We start from the raw sequence: 22193 nt of genomic DNA on the forward strand, positions 1-22193 counted from the left end.
GGAGTTCCTTCTTTCTTTCTGCTATGTAGTAGTCTGTTGTATAAATGTACCACATTTTTTGATCCACTCATTTACTGGTGGACACTTAGGGTGTTTTCAGCATTTGGCTGTTGTAGACAGTGCTACTATGAACATAGGGGTGCATAAGTTCTTTTGAATTGATGTTTTGGGATTCTTAGGGTATATCCCCAGCAGTGGAATCTCTGGGCCAAAAGGCAGTTCCATTTTTAGTTTTTTGAGGAAATTCCATACTATTTTCCACAGTGGCTACACCAGCCTGCCTTCCCACCAACACTGTACTAGGGTTCCCTTTTCTCCACATCCTCACCAGCATTTGTTTGTTGATTTTTTTAATGGACAACCTAACCCTACATCTACAAGAACTAGAGGGACAATAACAAACAAATCCCAGAGTTAGTAGAAGGAAGGAGATAATCAAGATCAGAGCAGAATTAAATGACATGGAGACTAAAACAACAATTCAAAAAATCAATTAATCCAGGAGTTGTTTCTTTGAAAAGATAAACAAAATCGACAAACTTTCAACTAGACTTATCAAGAAAAAAAGAGAGAGGATGCAAATAAATGAAATCAGAAACAAAAGAGAAGTTACAACTGATACCAAAGAAATATAAAGGATTGTAAGAAATTACTACAAACGACTATATGCTAAGAAACTGAACAACCTGGGCAAAATGAACACATTTCTAGGAAGATACAGTCTTCCAAAACTGAGTCAAGAAGCAGAAAAACCTGAATAGACTGGTAACAACTAGTTAAGTTGAAGCAGTAATCAAAAAACTCCTGGCACACAAGAAAGCCCTAGGCCAGATGATTTCACAGGCGAGTTTTACCAAACATTTAAAGGAGAACTAACTCCTATCCTTCTCAATCTGTTCCAAAAAATTCAAGAAGAGGGAAGCCTCCCAAACTCTTTTTTTATGAGGCCATTATCATCCTAATTCCAAAACCAGGTAAAGAGGCAACAAAAAAAGAAAACTACAGGCCAATATCTCTGATGAACATAGATGCTAAAATTCTCGGCAAAATATTGAGAATCCAATAAGATATTTTCAATGAAGAATAACACACTGAATCTAATGTATATTGAATCTAATGTTATTGATAAAATAATATATGAGAATAGGTGAATAATTATGGAGGAAATTTGTCTTCAGAGATATCAAAACATATGAATCTGTACTGCATATGGACTCAATGCAAGAATAAATAGTTCAATAAAACCTAACAGAGAATCTAGAAACATATTCTTGTAGATGTTAAAATTTGGCTTACAGTAAAATTAGCATGTTTAATGGAAGAGGAAGATAGACATCACATAAATGATGGTGAGACAATTGGCTCTTGATTTACAGAAAGAATTTAAGCCTTTCTTATGCCGTGTACAGAGGGACGTGGAGAGTGCTGCTGCAGCAGGGCCAGTTGGCTGCGGGGGCTACAAGGTGAAGCTTCAGGAAGAAGTTTGAATTTGCTGGTAGAACACATATCCCACCTCAAGGTTTGCCAATCAGAAATCCAGCCGTCTTAGCTCAGGCTGCTTGAACAAATATACCGTAGTGTGAGTGGATTAAACAATAAACAGTTATTTCTCACAGTTCTGGAGGCTGGGAAGTCCAAAATCAAGGCACTGGCAGAGCCAGTATCGGGTGAGGTCCCACTTTTTTGGTGTGTAGACGACTGCCCTCTAGTTGTATCCTTCATATGGTGGAGAAATTCTCTCCTTATAATGGCACTAATCCTATGATGAGGGCCCCACCTTCATGATATGGTTACTCCCAAACACCCCATCTTCAAATACCATCACATTAGGGATTAGGTTTCAGTATAGGAATTGGGAGGGGCACAGACATTCAGTCAATAGCACCAGTTAACCTGGCTGTCTTCCACCTTTTCTATGTGGCGCTAGTAATGGGTGAATGATGAACTATCTACCATTGGCTCTGGCTGGTAACCAGCAGTGGGAACGTTAGAGCAGCCTGGGCCTGGAGTCTTTTAGGTCGGCAGGCAGCCAGCATGTGACAGAGCCAGATTATTATTTGGCAGGGCAGTCACTTACCAGAGATGGCCCTATTCTCATGTGGAATTGATTTGATTTTAGTTCTTGGGTTTACTATTTTAAGTATTGCTTTGGGGTGTGTGACATTTTAAATAGGGAGGCCAGTTCCCTGGGTGTGGCATTTGAGTAATGATCTGAAAGAAGGGAGTAAGTTAGGCATCTGTCTGGGAGAGAGGGTTCTAGGTGGAGAGGATGGCAGGGCAATGGGCCTTGAGAGGGAGCAAAGGGCCCTGTGTGGCCAGAGAGGAGCGAACAGGGGTAGACAAGTCAGAGGTAACAGGGGCCAGGTCACTTTGGCCTTAGGGAGGAAAATCAGACACAGGCTTTTTGGGAGACTGTGGACAAGTGCACTAGCCAATAGTTCCCATGTGCTCGAGGGTCACAGAAATGGAAGTCAGCGACAGTGCTGTGGGTGTGGTCAAGGAATGGGAGAAACAGAGAGATGGGTTTAATCTGAAGATTGTGAAGCACCTTGGAAGAGTTTTGCTGAGAAGAATTAGGACCGAAGAATTATCAGAGCAGGGCTGGGTTCTAAGTGAGCATTCCTAGCTTCTCTAGGAGGTGCCAAAGGAGGGGGTACATGTGGGGGTAGGCTCACCTCCGGCATAGATTCCATTAGTGCCCACCCCACTCATTAGCTTGAGCAGCTGAGGTTTTCCCATCTTGTTAAGTGTCATGTAAATGTAAATTCAAGTACCCACCCCACCCAGTGAGATTGCTTCTTCATTGCTTCCAATATAGAAATTAGGGAGCCACTGTCTTTAGATTTCAGTGTGGCCTTGGTCCAACCATGGCCTTTGGTGTCCATAGATAAAGGGCGGGTCATCACCTTCAGGGTTCCGTGTGGGTTCTGGACAATTCCCTGAGATCTGAAGGTAAACTACAAGCATTATTCCACCTGCAGGCTGATTGGTTGTTTTCTTTTGGTCACTAGTTGCTGTTGTTTGTGTCTTTAAAATGTAACTTGTCTGTGGCAGGTGCTTCATTCACCAAGCTTTGTGGAAGAGGCGCGAGCCTGGGCTGCCCATTTCAGAGAACTTTTCATTTCCTACTCCCATGGGGAAAAAATTGGGGATCCAAGGTTAACCTGATATCCTCTGTTAATCGTAAGGCACAGTGGCAAGCAATCGAGTTGAGAAGTTAATTGTCATTTGACGGGAAGGAGGGTGGACTACAGCTGTTTCTTATTTGCCCAAAATGTTTGTACATGTAAATGTTAAGTCAGAGAAGTGACCACTTTGGTTTTAGACTTCAATGTTAAAGTGAATTCAGATTTTTGCCCACAGGACAAGGAGTGATAATAAATAAAAGTCTGTAATTAATAAAGTCATCTAAAATGGGGAAGAGGATACAGAAAGGGCCTTTGTTCTCCCCTCTGTGATTCTATGCAGACTCTTTTTGGGTCCAAGTGTGTTATATTTGTTCTTTTTGACTTCTAATTGCCTTTCCTTTGATTAATGAAAGAACACTGTCCTCCTAATTGTTTCCAAATTAGAGAGCGAGAGAGGCAGAACGGAGCTGGATCCATGGTGTATGGTTCTTGGAAACTGATGATGCATGTTGGGTAATTTAATTTGTGGCAATTAAAAGGATTAATCACAAAATATAAAAAGCTGCCTACTATTAAGCTTTAAAATGAAGTCTCTGTGTAGGAGACTCATGCCTACATTTTCCATTCATGGAACAGAAATGTTTGGGAAATGGTTTCGTGACTAAAGTACAGATAAAATTAGAATGGCAGGAGAAGAGGGTCTGTATATGTGATTTCTTCCAAAAGCAGAGAAGATAAAAATATACACATGACCCTTTATTCCTTGGGTAAAACTAAGGATGATTTATTATCCATCATTTCTTCTGAATATAGCTTTGAAGAGTGGTCCTCTTGAGCATTTTTCTCACTCAAGTATCAGGTGCTTCATTAAGCAAATTCTGTGACATGGGTTGGGGAGGGAGGAAACTGGGGTTGTCCAGGTCATGGCACTTAGTCTCATTTCCTCTTCCAACGAGAAAAAAATTCCAAAGCCAAGTGTAAGCCAGTGTCCTGTGGTAAGTCTTGGAGACTCAAGGTCAAGATCAATGCTTTTTTTCGCGTGCGTGCATGCGTGTGTGTATGTGTGTGTGTGTGTGTGTGAGAGAGAGAGAGAGAGAGAGAGAGAGAGAGACTGAAATTACAGGTATATATAACAGAATTATTTCTCTGGATGAATAGCACAGAAGAAGGACTTCTTCAGTACCATACCTCTAAATTTCGTTTGTTTCTTTCTAGCATAACACAGCCGGTATAAACTGTGAAAAGTGTGCTAAGGGTTATTACCGCCCTCATGGCGTTCCAGTGGATGCCCCCCATGGCTGCATCCGTAAGTTTCATTTCAACCCGGTGCGTCTTAGGCTGTATATACTGCTTCAGGGAGGTGAACAGTCTAAATTCCGATCTGTTAGTAGTTCTCTTCTTTCCCTCTTTCTTCATATTATTGGTTCACTCCTTATTGTGGGACCTCAGGCAGTTAGATAATCTTTCTAAGCCTCCGATTTCTTATATATAAGTAGAAATGATAACATATTCCCTAAGATTAAATGAAGTGCCCCCAAAAGCCCTAGGAAAAATACTATGCATTGGGCTTATCATATACCAGGCCTGCAACAAATGTCAGCTCCTCCATTTACTGTTCTTTTGACATGTTTCTATGATCTCTGATAGTTTTAAAATTTTTTCAGGAGTAGCATCAAATCAACACGGTAAAGACTTTACATGGATTTAATAATAGTCCTAATATTTAAAATAGCTGCAATTAACAAGCATTTGCTATATGTAAGGCTTTGCCTAAATACTTTCACAATGTCTTATTTAGTTATTGCAATAAATTTAGGACATTGTATTATTATTCTCATTTTTACATACAGGGAAACCTAAGGGTCTGAGTAGCTAAAAATTTCGGACCAGGTGACAAAAACCACTAACTGGTAGACTCAGGAAATAGTTTACTTCTGTCTGGAGTCATGCTGTCCCACCTCCATTACACAGAAAAATGCCACTGGTTATTCCCTGTGGGATTGTCAATCAGAGGTCCAATTATGGACTTTGTCCTACATATGTGTCCTATTAGGTTCTTCTCCGTTTTCTGGCTGCCACAGTTCTCTGGCTGCCATTGTTGGAAAACAGCTCCAGTCCTGAAGCTAGTCTTTGTGCCCACCATTTCCCGAATTCATTTGTCATATCATTAAAATTTGAGGGCATCAAAGTCCAAAGTACTCATATGGGTGAACTCTGCTCTGTCTCTCTCTAGGACATCAAGTTGTTAAGTGTGTTCCTGTTTTCCTTCCTTCTTCCATATCATCCTATGAAATAATATGTCCATCATTTTCTTATGCCCACAAAAAATAGACGTTGGGAAAGGAAGACCGACATCATAAGTGCAATCATAGCTTGTTAGGAACCTCAATTTTCCATGACTTTTCTAGTTTCTTTGTCATTGAAGTGGTTTTATGGAGATATTAGAGGCTTAGCATAAAGAATCCACAGGACACATAAACCCTAAACAAAGTAAGCAATGGGCATCAGGAGAAGCTGAGCTGAGGTGAGGGAGGGGGAGGGTGCTTGATGCTCACAGCTTCTCCAGTCTCCCAGTTCCTCATGGGACATATATTTGGCTAAGCTATGACAGTATTTTTGCTGTCCAAAGTGAGGACTTGCTAGGTCAAGGGAAGCTCCCAAACTTCTTATACCCCAAGTATGTCCCTCTGAATTGCAAACCTAATAATTGTGTCGGTTGCAAAAACTGCCTTCAGTAAGCCATATCACTTGAATCTAACATTTGGATTATGGGAACAATCTGGCTTGCTGTCTGCAGAATTTATATCCATGTCTAGGCATCCCACATGTGTCCACACCATAACTATGTAATGATAACCATGATGTGGACATCATGGTTGGCTTATGACCAGGAGAGGCTGTGCCCAGCAGACCTGCCAGCAGCACATAGTCAGCAGCTCCTCTGATTGTAGATGATCAGGCTTTCCCTCTCCTGCAGTGAGCTGGGCAGAACTCAGTGTAATCAACTACATTCTTGAGAACATCTCAGTGTGGATGCTCATTAAAGCTCATCTCTGAGGGTCCATGGGGTTCAGCCAATGGGAACCACTAATGAAGTGGAAATAGGATGTGCCCTTTCAAGAATGACTCAACCAATGATGAAGTATTAAACAGTGCCCGAGAAGTATCGGGACGCATTTGCTTTATTAAATGCAGCAGGCTGATCCTTTGAAAACTGAAATTTCTCTAAGCTTGCAGCTGCAACCCTGAGCACGCGGATGACTGTGAGCAGGGCTCAGGCCGCTGTACCTGCAAGCCCAATTTCCACGGAGACAACTGTGAGAAGTGTGCTGCCGGATACTATAATTTCCCTCTTTGCTCGAGTAAGTTCCACTGCAAAAGTAAAGGTCTCCCTTCTTGGCACATGGTTGGACTTCGCGCATTAACACCTAAGGACATGGCAGGCGGTGCAGGGATGGGGGGAGTAGAAATGGGATGAGGTAGGTTGAATTTACATGAAAGTGTTTCTAAAAGTTTGGAACATAAAAGTTATACAAGTATATTTCATAGTCTTATTTATGTCCAAAGTGTTAGGTTGTACCATAGACATTGCCATCTCATTGGGTCAAAAGGGTCAAATACTGGCAATTTCAACTGAGTACTCCATGTGTGTGATTTTTCTTCATTAACCTAGGAGAGATGTCCCGGCTTCTAGATGTTCGTTTGCGTACATATAGTGTGCGTCATGTTTTGGGTGACCAGGAGGATGTGTCTCCTCTTTCCCAATGTACAATAGGCCAAGTTATCATGGGCCCCCACCTCACCCCACTGCAGTGATCTTAGTGAATGTCTCAGCATCTTGGAGAAAAGAATAAGTATCTGTTAGGAGCAATGTAGAACATGAACAAGAGCATCTATGAAATTGACTATGCAAATTGTGATTAGAGCCATGGCTCTGTTCATTCTACCACAAGTTAAAAACTGCTGGTTGGTGTTAGAACAAGGTCTGCAAAGCTATGTTAGTTCTCTCCTGTTCTCACACTCACAACCCTACAATCACAGGGAGAGCACATTGAGTTGTGGGGAGAAGGGGGCAGGTCACCTAGGACTGGGGTAGCTATGTGTCCAGGCTCACAGCTGTCCCAGGGTCAAATGTCCTAGTGTGAAGAATAAATTATATGGTCATCTGATCTTTAAAGGAACCAATTTTAAGCCAGAACACAGTAACACCAAATCAGGACTTAATCAATTTACAATCTGCAATTGTTGGATGGAGGCTGAGCAGAAATTTTATTTGCCTTTTTAGTAAAAAAAAAAAAAAAAGAAGAAGCCTGAAGTAATGTTATGGTGTAAACAAAATTTGAGGGGGGGAGGGGAATCTTGAAAGAAAGCACTTTTAAAAAGCTAGTCTCAATTTTATATTAAAAACCAATAAACTATTTTTTTCTAGGAATTCCCATTTTTCCGATTTCTACTCCAAGTCCAGAAGATCCAATAGCTGGAGATATAAAAGGTAAGTAACCTCTTTTTTCATTTAACTTTAGTAAATATAGGGATGCTCCCTAGTTTCTTATTCTACTTCCTGTGCACACTGCTATGTCCAAGTTCAGGAAGCATGGCAAAATGTCTTGAGGGATCTCCCATTTGAGCTCCGCCTGCTTCCCCCTGTCATTTTCTACACCAGTCTGTCTTTTGCAATGGTACTACTTAATTAAGGAAATACAGCCGAGCTTGGATTATAAATCCCTAGCTGGCTCAAAACCTTCAGTCACAATCAGTGCTCAGTGTCTTCTTTGGGTTCTCCATAAAGAAGCCCTGAGACAGGAGGCAAGCAGTTTGTTTAGGAGGTAACCCCAGGAAACATCTACGAACAGCTGTCCCCAACTTTTTTGGCACCAGGTGCTGGTTTCATGGAAGACAATTTTTCCACAGACTGGGGTTTCAGGACAACTTGAGTGCATTACATTCAAGCTCACCTCCTGCTGTGCAGCCGAGTTTCTAACAGTCCACAGACAGTAGTGATCCTTGGTCAGGGGGGTTGGGGACCTCTGAAAAGGGAGTGAGGAAGGGAGTAAAAGAAGCTGTTATGTAGATACACGAGCAAGCAAGGTCCTACTGCAGCACCTGGAGCTCCCTCCCTCTGAGCATGGAATTTACTCAGCATTATCTGGACTGAAGGAATAACTTCAATTACCAGGCACCAGTGGAGGGCTGCCTCTGGGACATTAACTCTGTGGCATTCCCAGCCTGGCCTGCAGGAAGGCTGAGGTGCTCCTGCAGCCTGAAAATTTCCCTGCACAGGGAGTGGCAGGGGTGTGCAGGAAGCAGCCTTTGGAGTGGGGAGGTATGGGTGCTACACCTACCAAATTTCGCATTCTGCAAGTATCTTATGATCACCGATTATACACAGACACTCTGGCTGCTGGGGGCTTGGCATTCCCAGCTCTCTTAGAGCTTATATTCCAGCTGGGAAACTCATTCAATAACATATATAATATACACACCACTAAACAAATAAAATCTCTAATATGCTAGATTATGATACACGGGGTTGTGTCCTATACAAGGTTACTACTTTTAAGGGAGCATCATTCACACTGCAGGTATAAACTAACCCATATGAGAATACGGCAGGCCTTTAGGTTAGATCCTGGAGCTGTGGGAAGTTTCCTACCTCAACCCCACAATGGCACACACAGGGCTGCACACACTCAGGAGGGCATACCCACACCAACATCGCATGCACACAGCCCGTGACCATCTGAGTCACCCACTGACTTTGTTTCTCATCCCCCAGGGTGCCCAGAGAGAGACTGGTGGCCACATGCTCTCTCTCTGGTGTGCAGACAGTGAGCGGTAGGTGAGGGCACATGTACTCCTCCTTTGGGCATGTCCGGGCCCGGGTGGGCAGAGAAGGGGCACTTTCGACCAGACAAGAAGATATTGGCAGAGGGGTTCCGGTTCCACAACAACATGGTAGCTCAGGGGATGGGCAGGAGGCAGCCTTGATCATGCGTGTTGTGGAAAAAGTAAGGCAGAGAGAGAGGTTAGGGAATGTGAGGTTTGCAAATTTAAAGAGAGAAGGCCTCACTGAAAAGATACTAAGCAGAGCTCTGAGTGGGCGGGGCTGAGCTGTGCAGGTGTCTGGAGGAATCATCCAGACACAGGAGGGAGCCAGTGCAGAGAAAGCCATTGGGGCAGGGACACGCTGGGGTGTTCACCGGACAAAAGGGAGACAGATGTCCGAAAGCTGAGTGAGCAAAGGGGAGATGGGTAAGAAGGGCAGATCCTGGGGCCAGACGGTAGGCCCTTGTCAGCCACTGTAGAGACTTACCTTTCTCCTCTGAATGAGATGGAAGCCATGGACGGTTTTGTACCGAGAAGTGACATTGCATAGGGATCTTTGTGGCTACTGTTTTGGAAACCACTTGGAGGAGGAGAGGAGGAGCAGGGAGATGTCTTGGGAAGCTATTGCGATAATCCATGATGAAGAGATAATGGTGGCTCAGATTCAGAAGGTCGTGTGGAGTGACAAGAAATAGATAGATTGTGAACGTAATCTGAAGATAGAAGCAACAGGACTTGCCAGGGGATTGCTGGGCCAGAAGTAGGATATGTGAGAAAGACAGGACACTGGGTGGGGCAAACAAGGAAGATGTTGCTATTTATTGAGGCAGGAAAGGCTGTAAAAGAGAAGGTGGCGTGTACCGGCCAGGGGAGAGGCAGGAGGATGAGGCTTTGGGAGCTTGTGGACACTCTCTTCCGGCTGTTCCTTTTTCCTCTGTGCAGTAAGATCAAGGTCCGAGGCTGAAAGTGAGGATGGGGAGGAAGTAGCGTTTGAGGAAAGAGAAGGTGTAAAAAAGCCATCCTAGACTGTAGGGGAGTGTATTGGCTTGTGGAAATATGATCAGATTTGAGGACAGCACAAAGGGCTCACCTGAGGTCAGGTATACCGTGACCCCGTTTACTTTCCTATGCTGTTTCCTACTTCTGCTCTACCTGTACCTGATCAAACCCGAGCACCATGTGTTTTTACCGGGGGTATTTATTGTCTTAAGTTTTTGTCAGATACTTGGTCACTTGGGGCAGCAGCTCTGCTTGGCTTAGTTTCTGATCCTCTCAGGACCTACCACAGTATCCTGCCCACAGTGGGGTATAATCAAGTACTTCGTTACATGTTTGTTAATTGACTAGATGGAACTCAGCGTTTGAGCTTTGATTACAACACACATCTCTGGTCTTCTGCCACAAGAACGTTTTAGATCTCCCACTTACTGTCTGTTTACAGTAATCCCTTTGTTTTTCAATTCTTTTTTTTTCTCCCCAAGTAGGCTTGTGGTGACTTTAGGAAAAGAAACTTAATTGAACTTGATGGGAAGTTCAGGCGTCTGTTACAAAATATTACGGAAGACTTAGAACATTGCCTCAAGGAAAAGAAGTTTAATTAGTGCAGTTAGATTTATTTGGGAATTTGAATGTACAGATATCCATTTCAGTTTGGTCTTTTATTAATGCATTTTAAAAACACCCAATTCAGGGCCTAACTACTGGCAGGGAACATTAGAAGCACAAACATCTCAGCAGCCAGTAGGTACACAGTACTGGATAATAGCAAGCATCCTTCAACACTGAGAATTTTAATTCTATTAGCCCCATGGATGCTTTCATGTCTTCCAATACAGTGGTTCTTAAACAGGGCTGTGTTTTAGAAGCCCTTACTTGTACAAGATATAAATTCCTGTGTATTACCCCAGATCAAAATCTAGATTTCCAGGGTTGAAGCTCAGGCTCATATTTTAAGCAAGTTTTCCAGATAATTCTCAGATATGTCTCTTATTAAGAACCACTCCTCTAGTTGGTGAAAACTCTCATTTAGTGGTTGGAAAACTTTCCTATAAAGGTTCAGAGAGTAAATATTTTCAGCTTTGTAGGCAAAGTTGCAATACTCAACTTTGCTGTTGTACAAGCAACTATATAGGTAATATGTAAATGAGTGAACTTGGTTGGCTGTGTTCCAATAAAACTTTATTGTACTAAAACAGGGGTGGATTTGGCACTCAGACCATAGTTTACAGATCGGGGACTATACAGAATCTCTGGGCTTGGGGTTCCATGCCTAGGCAATGGTGGGGAGCCGGTACTCTAAAGCCATACGATCAATCTCAGACACTGAAGCTTTGAAGCAGAAGAGCAGAACAGTAATGTAGTTCAGAATGTTTGCGGGTTTTTCATTGTATTTCATGACCGTGAATGTTATTAGGATTTTCTGGGTCCAAGTGATTAGTTATAGTCACTTAAGATTTATTTTTAGGAAACCAGTGTATCAATATGATAGATACATCTTCAAGGGCTTCTTTTGAACATGAATGACAGCATATGAAAACATAAGCTCTAGAGGCACACCAGCCTTCGGGCGCATGTACACTTTTATTCCTCCAAGTTCTGGTGAAGAGCAGCAAAAAGCCAAATCAACAGCTGTGGAAAGACTCCAGGTGTTGCCTTTAGGAGACTGATGCAATCTAAGGATGATTCTCTACAGCAACCCATTTGGCCTGAAGAATGGCTGCCCAGGAGGTTTTTTTGATCAACGTCACGAAAGGGGTTTAATTCCCCCAATCACTTTGTTAGGAGCTACTCCCGATTGCCAACGTTTTTAGGTCAGTGTGGAAGGGACTAAGGAGGAGAACTCTGGGGTTGGGGAGATGGCCTCCGGGGACGCTTTCCGGGCTCTGTTCCTCCCTAAGCTGGGTGTTTTATCTGCCCAGCAGGGTGGGGCAGTCGCTATTGAAACAGAGATCGGCCAGATAAGGCTTAGAGAGGGGCACACAAATTTTGGTATCTCAGTGTTGGAGCTCTGTGTAGATGCCAATAAAATAGAATTCAAGGAATGGTGTTTACTGAAAAGAATTCTAGTCTTGAATATTTAGCATACTCTTCACTAAACTTGATGAAGTCCCTATTCTGTGCAAGGCACTGACAAGGCACAGCCATGCCCGCTGCACAGTCTGTGCGCGCTCCAGTCCGGCAGGAGACACACAGGAAAATCGTTACAACAGCAGGAGTTAATGCCATGGCCAGGCAAGAACACGAAGCCATGGGTGCATACAAGAGTGACATCCTTACAGTCCCTTACAGAAAGCATGATGGAAGGAAAAAAGGAAATAAGAAAAGGAGGGAGGAAGGAAGGGAGGGAGGGAGGGACGTGGGAAGGAGGGAAGGAAGGGAGGTATGTAGGGGTTCCGGAAGGGCTTTCCCAGAGCAGGAGGAGGAGGCCTCTGAGCTGAGTCTTAGAACATGAAGGAGTTAGCCAGGGGGAGGGGCAGCTAAGAGAAGGCATGGGGATAGGAGAGAGGCTGGCAGGTAGGTCATTGGGACTGAATCATGGGGAAGGGGGAAGAAGTGGAACAAGTGAATCAAGGGGTGGGGAGAGGAGAAGATCAGGAAAAGATCAGAGCGGGCAGCCAAGCTCAGATGTGCAGGTCACAGTGCGCCACTGCACCTCATCTGAGGGGGCGCCATAGCCACCGAGGGCATTGCAGATGTGGATATTTATGATGACAATCTTACCACAAGTGACAGGAAAGCATCTTGAGGAAGGGACACCTTTTCTAGTTTGCACAAAGGTGACACTTGGGCTGCTGGCAGTCGGGAAGATTTTGAAGGGTCTACTCTGTCACACATATCCAGGACTTTGGATTGTATCCTGAAGGCATTGAGTCACCTTTGAGGAATTTAAACTGGAAAATGATACGAGAAGAAAGATTACTCCTGACACCAGATGGACAGTGAATCGGAAGGGGCAAGACAGGAGTCAGACAGCCTTGTAAGGAGGCTGGCAAATAATCCAGACAAGCAAGGATGAGATCTGAAGGAAGGATCTGGAACTCTGCAAGGAGGGCAGGATTCCAGGGACTTTCCTGAGATGTAATCACTATGACTTGGTGATAAGCTATCAGAGCTGCAGTTTGGGGACCTCAGAGGTTTCTGGCTCTGGCACTGTTTGGGGCTACTTTCTAGATAAGAGGAACTGTTGAAAAGTGAATTTTAGAGACAGAATTTTTTTAAATGCATAGGTACCAGGTGTTTTCTTTCTGTTTACAAATGGTTGTAAATAAGGATTCCTTCGACTCAATGCCAATGTGAAGTTCAAGTTTCCTCCTGAATTTTAATGCCTGGTAAATGCCAAGACTGCATTTGACAGTAACACTTTCCCTTTCTCTGCAGCGTTCTCTGCCTACAGGGCCGTGGCTTTGGGAGCCTGGATGGCAGTTGATCAGCACTCAGGGCGGAGCTCATGCCAGCCTGGGTCCCAGGCTTCTCTTGTGACATGTGTGCCCTTGGGCATGTCCAGTGCTCTTTTTGTCAAATTAGGTGGCTGTATGAACAAGTTAGAGATTATACAAAGACTGTAAAGGTGTTCTGATTTACCCAAATCCTTTGTCTTAATTATTTTATCAGAAAAAAAATAATTCCACAGCCTTCTTATCAACATTTTTATGTGAAAAGTTAAGGGTTTAGGGCAAAGTGGAAAGAGAGGAATCTGGCTAAACTTTTAAAATTATCTGTTATTTAAATCTTTTTACAAAATCTTTTCAGAATACAGGAGACCTCCCTTCCTTGATAACTAGGATGAACCCAGTCAAATCTTTGTGAGTCTTTCAGGATTTTCCGTGTGGGACCATGTTGCAGATTTAGATGCTAAAGTTTTTGATAGGAATGTAGATGATTTAAATATAAGGTTGGTTTGAATATGTAAACTAACCTAGGATATACCTTGAACGTGGCTTTTTTAAATCAGTTATCAGCTTGTAATTTTAGCATGGGCTTGAGAATCAGACAGACCTGGGTTTAAATCACGACTCTACTTTTTTGGCTGTGTGACCTTGGGCAAGTTAATTAACCTTTCTGAGCTCGTTTTTCTCAGCTATAAAATGCTTACCCATCTTATGGGGCTCTTGCTTGACTTCATTTTTTTAATCCATTTATAATGAAGTCAAACAAGGGCCTGTCTTTTTGAGAAATACTTCTTTATTGAGAAATACTCTATGACAGCACTGGGGGCCCCGAGGTGACGCCTCACTAAATGTTCAGTCCGATAGGTGTTTCACTCACCTATTGCTATGTAACAAATCACCCCAAAACTTAGTGGCTTAAAATGACAAGGGTTTACTCCTCATAATTGTTTGGACTAGCTGGGCAGTCTTTCTGCTGGACCTGCTGGAAGGTCTGCTGGGGACAGCAGGCTGTCTCTCCCACATGGTCTTTCTCCTCGAGGAGGCTAGATGGGGTACTGCACGTGGCTGTCTCAAGGTTCCCAGACGTGGGATGGAAACCATGGAGACTGCTTTGACCCGGGCTCAGAAATCCTACACCAGCATGTCCACTTCATTCCACTGGTCAAAGCGAGTCATGAGGCCCATAGTGATTTCAGTAATTAAAGTAAGCTATTTATGACAGATAAACAGCTAAGGTAGCGAATAAGAGAGGAGCCTGCTTGTACAGATTGGTTGGGGTTGACTTTGAACTGAGAAAGAACCAGGGGAAGGCATTCTAGGCCGAGGAAGGCCCCGAGGTGGGGAAACACTTGTTTGCAGGCTGGAAAGCAGCCTGACCTGCTGGACAGACTCCTGCCTGGAAGCTTAGGTGTTTTATTTCCCTTTAAGATATAGACTTCAGAGTTAAGAAGGTCTATAAGCCATAGATATATTATAGTCTATGTTTTCATGATGGAAACCTGGGGGAAGGGAGAAACTGACAAAGGAGTGGGGAGACCCCTCCAAAGTTTCTTCTCCTTCACAGGGTGTGACTGTAACTTGGAAGGCGTTCTCCCTGAAATATGTGACGACCGCGGAAGATGCCTGTGCCGCCCTGGGGTTGAGGGTCCTCGGTGTGATGCCTGTCGCTCGGGTTTCTACTCATTCCCTATTTGCCAAGGTAAGTGGGCAACACAGAGTGGTGATCATCAGTCCCCGAAGATAATTTCCGCCTAAGGAAATGCAGAGGCTGTTTCTGGCAGATCTGTGTGGCCTGCAGTTTAATAAATAAGCCCTTGACTTATATATGTGCATTATATGGGACTGTACTCCTCCCTGGGCCATGTCACCTCTCTCCTGTTTTTCTGGCCCCACCCTACCTCCTCTCTGGTGGTCAAACACGCAGGCTTTGGAGTCCGCTGCCTGCGTGCCGGCAAAACCTGGCTCTGAAGAGAAGGTGGAACCTGAGCAGTGTTTAGGAACCTGCTAGGTAGATAAGAGGAGGGGGAGGGCATTCCAGGGAAAGAGAACAGCGTACACAAATCCTCAGACTCCTCCCTCCCCACTGCTGTGTGTCCCAGTATCCTGTCCTGGTAAGTGACTGAAAGAGACAGAGGGCGGGCATAAGAGGTATCTGGCCCGGTCCCTAGAGCATAATAGGTGTGCTGTTAATGGTGGGTGAATGAGAAAAGGTATCAGTCATTTTGCCCCCGTCCCTCTCCTTCGCCTCCTTCTCACTGCCTGCCACTGTTCTTCCCCCAGTGGCTGGTGCAGGGAAAGGAAGGAGAAAGAAGAGAAGAGCCGCAGTCAGGGCTCAGAGCAGGAGCTTAACACATCTGCAGGTATTACAAGCAGATAGGGACTTGCTATAAGTAATTAGGTGCTAACCCATCTCTTGGCGCCCAGGAAGCCAGACAGGGTGCAGCTGCAGAAACACTTGACAAGCCACAGGAAGGCAGCCTCCACCTGACTTTCCTCCATTTCTAATCGCATTCAAGTACTTAATCTTAATTGCAAAACCCAACTGACATCCAGTCATCCAGAATCCAACCCTAGGACTCTGGAAAGTGCTATTTCTAGTTTCCCAGCCTCTGAACACAGGAGGAGGTTAGCATTGCTGTTGAGCAATCCCATCCACAAGGTCAGCCACAATGAGGAACTGTGTGTATGGGACAGGAGCGGGAAAAACCCTCCCCGAAGTTGGAGGACAAAGTGGCTAAGAGCCAGGTTTCCTCTGGCTATCAACTTGGGCAATTTACTTGATCCTTCAGTTCTTCAGTTTCCAAATAATAGCGCCTGCCCTATACTGTGTTGTGCAGGTTATGTATGCACTGACACGTAAAGTTCTAGAGTCAGGGAGTCACTCATTTGTATGGCAGCTATTATTCCTTAATCCTCCTTCTTCTGCCCATTTTGCCCTCCCATCATTTTAAGAGCCTATAGCCCCAGTCCCAGTTGATCTCTCTGTTTGCATAGATGTCTGTTTGCCTTATCCCAAGCTCTCCTTTTCCTCCTGGCCCCTTGGCATACCCTGTCCACGGACCTCTATCCTCTGCCCCCACTTCTTAGCCCCTGCCTTTCTGGGGCCCTAGAAACCCTGAGCAGTTTCTGTGCAGAGATCTGGTCACCTAGCAGGTGGGAGGGTAAGGACAGGAAAGGGGTATCTTTTCTTTCTGTCCCTTGACTTCAGAGAAATTCAGTGTTAGGGACTGAAATGCCCGATGCATTTCCCATGGACACATTGCACAGGTGATGCTTGTGTTCGAATCGTATGACTCTTACTAGAGATAGATTCTATGCTAGCCTGGCTCTGTGGTCTGGTGTGATAACTTCATCCTTGTACATAGCATCGTTTCTGTAGAAACATCCCAAATAATGAAGTTTTGGTGTACAAGTTGGAAATGCTTAAGCTGGAAACACCGAATCTCTCATTGACAAAATGAAGAATGATGTAACAGGAAGAAGGTGGGCCTTGCATTTCAGATGTTCACTGGGGTCGAAGCTTATGTTGGGAGTAGGCAAGATTATAAGTAGTGAAGATGAGGTCTATTCAAAAAAGCAGATGAAGAAGGGTTGGGGCAGCCAAGTCATTTATCTCATTCCCCTCCACCAAATAGTTAAACTGGGTCCACACCAGGTAAGCACTTACCAGCTACCCTTTGTTTTTTGACTCTCCCCCAATTATTGGGTTGGCCAAAAGTCTCTTTAACTTTTTTCATAAAATAAAAGACACATTTTTTATTTTCACCTATAACTTTATTGGTTTGGATATTTTGAGCACGTTGGCTATCTCCCGCTATTGGCTTCTAGTGGGTAGAAGCTAGGGGTGCTGCTAAACATCTTCCCATGCATAAGATGGCCCCACACAAAAGAATTATTAGGCCAAAATATCAATAGTAACAAGAAACTTTGTAAACCACTTTGACATGTTTGATCAATCACAGCACCTTCTCTGTACACTGCGCGAATCTTTTTTTTGCATTTCAGTTGCTTTTGTACCTTTCTTGAAATAATAAACCATAAAATGCTGAAAACGCTGCATATTTTCTTCCACCTTCAATATTAAAATGGCTGCACAAAAATTCACCAATTTCGATAAGTTCTTTTAAATGCACACTGATATATGATAGCTGTCACAATACAACCTAACAAAATTGTTTCAAATGAAGCTAAAGACAACTAAGCACTACTAGAACCATCTTATGGAAAAAACTAAACGAACTTTTTGGCCAACCCAATATAACTTAAATGTAAGCTCTATAGGGGCAAGGAGTGGACAAGAGTATCTCATGTTAATTTTCTACATTATCTACTGACATTCATGATAGTTTTGCTTTAGCTGTCATCCTTTTAGAAAAAGAAAATATCCTTGGGGATGAGTGTCTCATAGGTTTTCTTTTTTCCTCATCTATGGCAGCCACAACTCTAGACTTACTCTATTAGAATAAATTAAAAATATTCCAACCTAGTCATTCACTGCACAAGGCTGTCAGATTGTACCTTTGTGTTTATGGTTACAAAAAGAAAGAGTAAAAACAACGTTTTAAGAATGTTCTTTTTATATTTCTTCATTAGTAGAACAAATTTAAAGGTGGGTAGAAAATGCAAGGATGTATTCAGGATAAATCAGAAGAGAGGTGGGACTTCCAGGATGATAGAGTGAGGAGCTCAGTAGACCCTCTCGCCAGCAAAACAAAACTGTAACTGGTGATAAAATTTAAAAAGTCATTTAAAGTCTCTGGAAATTGTCCTATGAGCATACAGTAAGTAAAGAAACATTTATTTAAGAAATCTCAATCTCAGTAAGAACAATGAGTGAATGACACTTTAACTCCACTACCCTATGCGCAACTCTGTCTTCTAGAAGCTCTTTCCTGGGCATGAATTATCTGGCCAAAATGTCAATAGTACCAAGCAAACGTCTACCAAGCAGAAGGAGGGGAAAACCACAACACGTTAAAGTAGGGTGTTTCCTCTCCAGACACATCACCCTATCTCTCTGTAAGTTCGACCCCCATGTCTTCCAGTGTCTTTCACAACAGTGATAAAAACGATATGCTGTAGAACTTTAGAATTAAAAGTAATTTAAATTACTTATTTTACAGCAATTGTTCTGAGACCCAGGAAAAAGAGTGAAAGCTAAATAGTTGCAGGGTGATGAGGAGCACTCACGTTTCTTGACTCCCAGCCTTGTTTGCTGCAGGGATTATATTCTCTTCCTTGAACACCTTCAGCACAGCAAAAAGCATGAGGACTTGACTCCAAACCAGGTTTTACAAACTGCAGGTCACTATCCATTATTGGATAGAGAAATAAAATGTAGTGGGTATGACCAGCATTGAAGTGAAATAAAGCAGACTAGAAACTATTAGGATGCAACACAAGTAGTAATTGAAAGAAATGTTTTGTGAAGTTTTTATTCATAGTTTTTTTATAAATAACTATAAATATTTATTTCTCTTTCTCTTTCTCCTCCTCCCCTCGTGTGTGTGTGTGTGTGTGTCTGTGTGTGTGTATGTTTATTGAGTTGCAGTGTAAAATGTATTTATCAGTGTGGGTGTAGCTAACAAGAGTTTGATAGCTAATGTGTTAAATGATCCTGGAGGATTTTGTCCTTTGTCCTGGAAACTATTGATTAGTAAATTCCAGCCATAATCTTATAAACCTAAATTAACCTATGCCTTGTGCACTGGATCATTCCTTCTCAGACATGTTCAAGAGGAGGGAAACCAATCTGTTTTATCTTTTACACATTAGCTATAGGGCAGGATAAGGAACTAGTTTGAGATGCATTCCTTGTTTCATCTTCAAGCTTAATCTCATCTTTACTCTGCTGCCTTCAACCCAGCTGAAGGAGGGCAGGCATAAAAGTCAGTGTCCTATCATCTTTACACCCCTGACCCAAGGGCACAGGGACTACAATCTGCCCTTAGTGGCCAGCTGCCTAGACATGTAAGTGGCAGGCAGAGTTACCTTTTTTAAAATGTTTGACCTTGATAAATAAATTCAGCTTGGTGTCCTTTGTGAGTATAAAATAACAAGATAATTGGGATTTTGCAAATATCTGTGATAATTTGCCTTTTCATTGGGGTTACTCTTTCAAATGAGAATCATCTCAGCTCCTTTATATGAATATCAAAGAAAACCTTTCTTACATTTAAAAACAAATACAAAGGAGATATTTTTAAAACTACCCTTGTCACTCCTTTTAAAGATGTTTAAATTGAAGAATTAGCCCAAAACTATGATAGATACAAAATTCCAAGACCAAAGGAAATACCAAGAGACCTGTTTCATAACACTCTAGACTTTCACACTCCAAGTAATGTAAAAAGGTTAGAGAGTAGAGGAGAGAGATTCTGGGCAGGTGGACACATCTAGAGAACACTGTGCTTGTAAACTCTTCCTAAGAGGAGAGTGGGTACTTATCCTCCACCTCAAAGCTTTCATGGGATGCTTGGAGCAGGACAGAGGTGCCTGGGGCCAGACTTTGGCTTAGTAAATCCAAAGGCTGAGAGCTGGATGACTCTTGTTTGGTGTGAGAGCCGGGAGAGTATTGCTGCACCGAGAATGGCCTGGGGTATGGGTGTTTCCTTGGCCCAACGTGGGAGAGGCTGGGCGGGGTGTCTTGGATCCTGCCTACCTAGAGGCACCAGGAAACCTTACCCAATAAAACATGACATGCCTGGGCTGCAGGCCAGGGGGCACATGCAACCAATCAATGTTTCTCTTCTTCTCTTTCTTCCTGCCTTCCTCTCTCTAAAAATAAATAAATAAACTCTTTAAGAAAAAGAAAATAGTGTACCGACAGAAAATTTGAGATTCAGCAAGGTCCTACCAGTCAGGAGAAAATCTCCAGTTTCTGAGGGGAGGGAGCAGGCCCTGGGGGCCTGGGGAGGCGCCGAGGTTGGCCAGGGGGCACAGGGAGAGAGAGGAACAATGGGTAAGAGCCTTTGTTGTGATTTCTGCCTGAAGGAATGGATGAGGTGGGATGAGCAAATTTAGGACTGGCTAGATGAATACTTTTAGTGGGCTCTGGGGCTGAGGGGATGTGCCTCATTGTCTGGCATTTGGCTCTGGGTGACCGGAAGCTGGGGGATAGTGGCCCGAGTGTGAGAGCCAGTAGAGGAAGGAGGCGGCTGGGGTGTGGGCTCTGAACTGGTTGGTTTGCATTTGGAAAGTGCACTCTCGGGGCACTCCAGGAATTGGGCAACCTGGGGAGGGGCCGTCCCTCCGGAGTGAGCAAGGCCCTGAGGTATCAAAGCTTCAGAACACAGAATACAAAAGACTTGGTTAATATATTACCCAGGGGCTGCGAAACTGTGAGTTGAGGAAAGTCGCAGGCATCAGGAATAGAGAAGCCCCTGGGACTGGGGGCCGGGGGGGTGGCAGGAGAGGGGTGCCCAGCAGGGAGTCACCAAGGGGTCCTAGAGAGCACCCCTGGAAGAAGAGTCAGCTTCCGCTGTCTTCACAGCTGGTCCAAGAAGAACAACCCTTTCCCTTCTCTCTTCTTCAGGGCCCTCCACCCAGCCCCAAATCCCCACTCCAGGACGGTAGGAAGTTGAAGCCAACAGTGCAGAAAGAATGCCCAGCCCCTCACCTCTGCCACCCCCAGCCCCACCCCTTCCCACTGTGGGCTTTTGCCTTCAATCAGGTCTCAGATGGGGGAGGGGAGATTTGACCTTAGACTGCGTTTGACCTGAATGATTGCTCTCTTCCCCATGGGTGTGCTGAAAATCCCTAGAACCTACTAGAGGTTTTGTCAGGGTGCAGGGGAACAATCACCCACACTGAATAAGAGTGAAAAGGGCCATGGGATTTAGGTTGTAGAAGGAGTTTGTTAAATACACTAAGTTGTAAAGCACTCAATTGCATCTCCATGTGGCTTAATTTACCATAGTTTCTTGAAAAGGACACCATGATTCTGATTTGTTTCTAGGAGCTGAGATCATTTTTAATGCTCTGCCTATTTAAACACAGATTTCTATAATACACCCCAAGCTTTGACCCCAGTTCATGAATGTGTGCTGTAATTCTTTAAACTGCAGAGCATTATTCCCCCCGCCTGGAGTCTGGGCATCTGGCTCACGTGTCTTGAGCAAAAGTGAGAACCAAACAGTAAGATCCCCCAAGGTCTGTTGCCTCTGTAAAGTCAAAAAGCTCACCAAGAAGATGTGCATTTTACTACTGAAAGAGTCCCTTAGGGCCTTGCTCAGACTGTTCCCTTTAAAAAAAAAAAATTATACTACGTTTGGTCATTTGTTTTCCAAGCCAAACCCACGGAGAATTGGCAACATAAAATTAGAAGGGAAGGAGAGTTATTAAGACAAGACACTAACCGTAAGGGAGGAAATAGGAAAGGAGACGTGAAGGTAAGCAGTGTTGCAGTCTGAGGCCATTGAATGAAGGGCACGTAACCCACCCAACTCAAGACTGTACTGAGGGAGTCACTATTAGAATAAGTGAATGAGCCCTGTAATGATGGCTCCAGAAATGGTTAAATTCAGTCTAGATACCTGTTTCAGAAGGCAGGAAGGTATATAGTGCGTTTTAGTAAGAGTACTATTTGTTAAGAGTGCTTTTTAAAAGAGGGCATTTTGGTGATTAAAGAGTCAGTTAAGATCTATGGTTTCATGGGACAGAAAACGAGCTAAACTGGTTTAAGGCAAAAAAAAAAAAACTTACTGGATGTAATGAAACAGTCCAGGCATATTTGGTTTCAGGAACAGATTGATCTAGAGGCTCACAAGAGGGTGGCCAGACTGTTTTTCTCCACTTTTGACTCTTATGCATTGGATTTACTCTTAGGCCTCAGGGGGCGGTAAGAAAGTAG

General features: G+C 43.7%; 1 protein-coding gene across 1 annotated transcript in view; it reads left to right on the top strand.

Annotated features, from left to right (window-relative positions):
* Window positions 1-22193, top strand: part of LAMA3 (laminin subunit alpha 3) — a 254462-nt gene that overhangs the window by 85407 nt on the left and 146862 nt on the right. The window contains exons 9-12 of the mRNA XM_054583453.1: window positions 4344-4434; window positions 6359-6490; window positions 7558-7620; window positions 14907-15041. Of these exons, the coding sequence (XP_054439428.1) occupies window positions 4344-4434; window positions 6359-6490; window positions 7558-7620; window positions 14907-15041 (421 nt within the window). The remainder of the gene's footprint in view (window positions 1-4343; window positions 4435-6358; window positions 6491-7557; window positions 7621-14906; window positions 15042-22193) is intronic.

Source organism: Pteronotus mesoamericanus, unplaced genomic scaffold (assembly GCF_021234165.1).
Source record: "Pteronotus mesoamericanus isolate MK-2021 breed Mesoamerican mustached bat unplaced genomic scaffold, CSHL_Meso_final contig_74, whole genome shotgun sequence".
Lineage (NCBI taxonomy): Eukaryota > Metazoa > Chordata > Mammalia > Chiroptera > Mormoopidae > Pteronotus > Pteronotus mesoamericanus.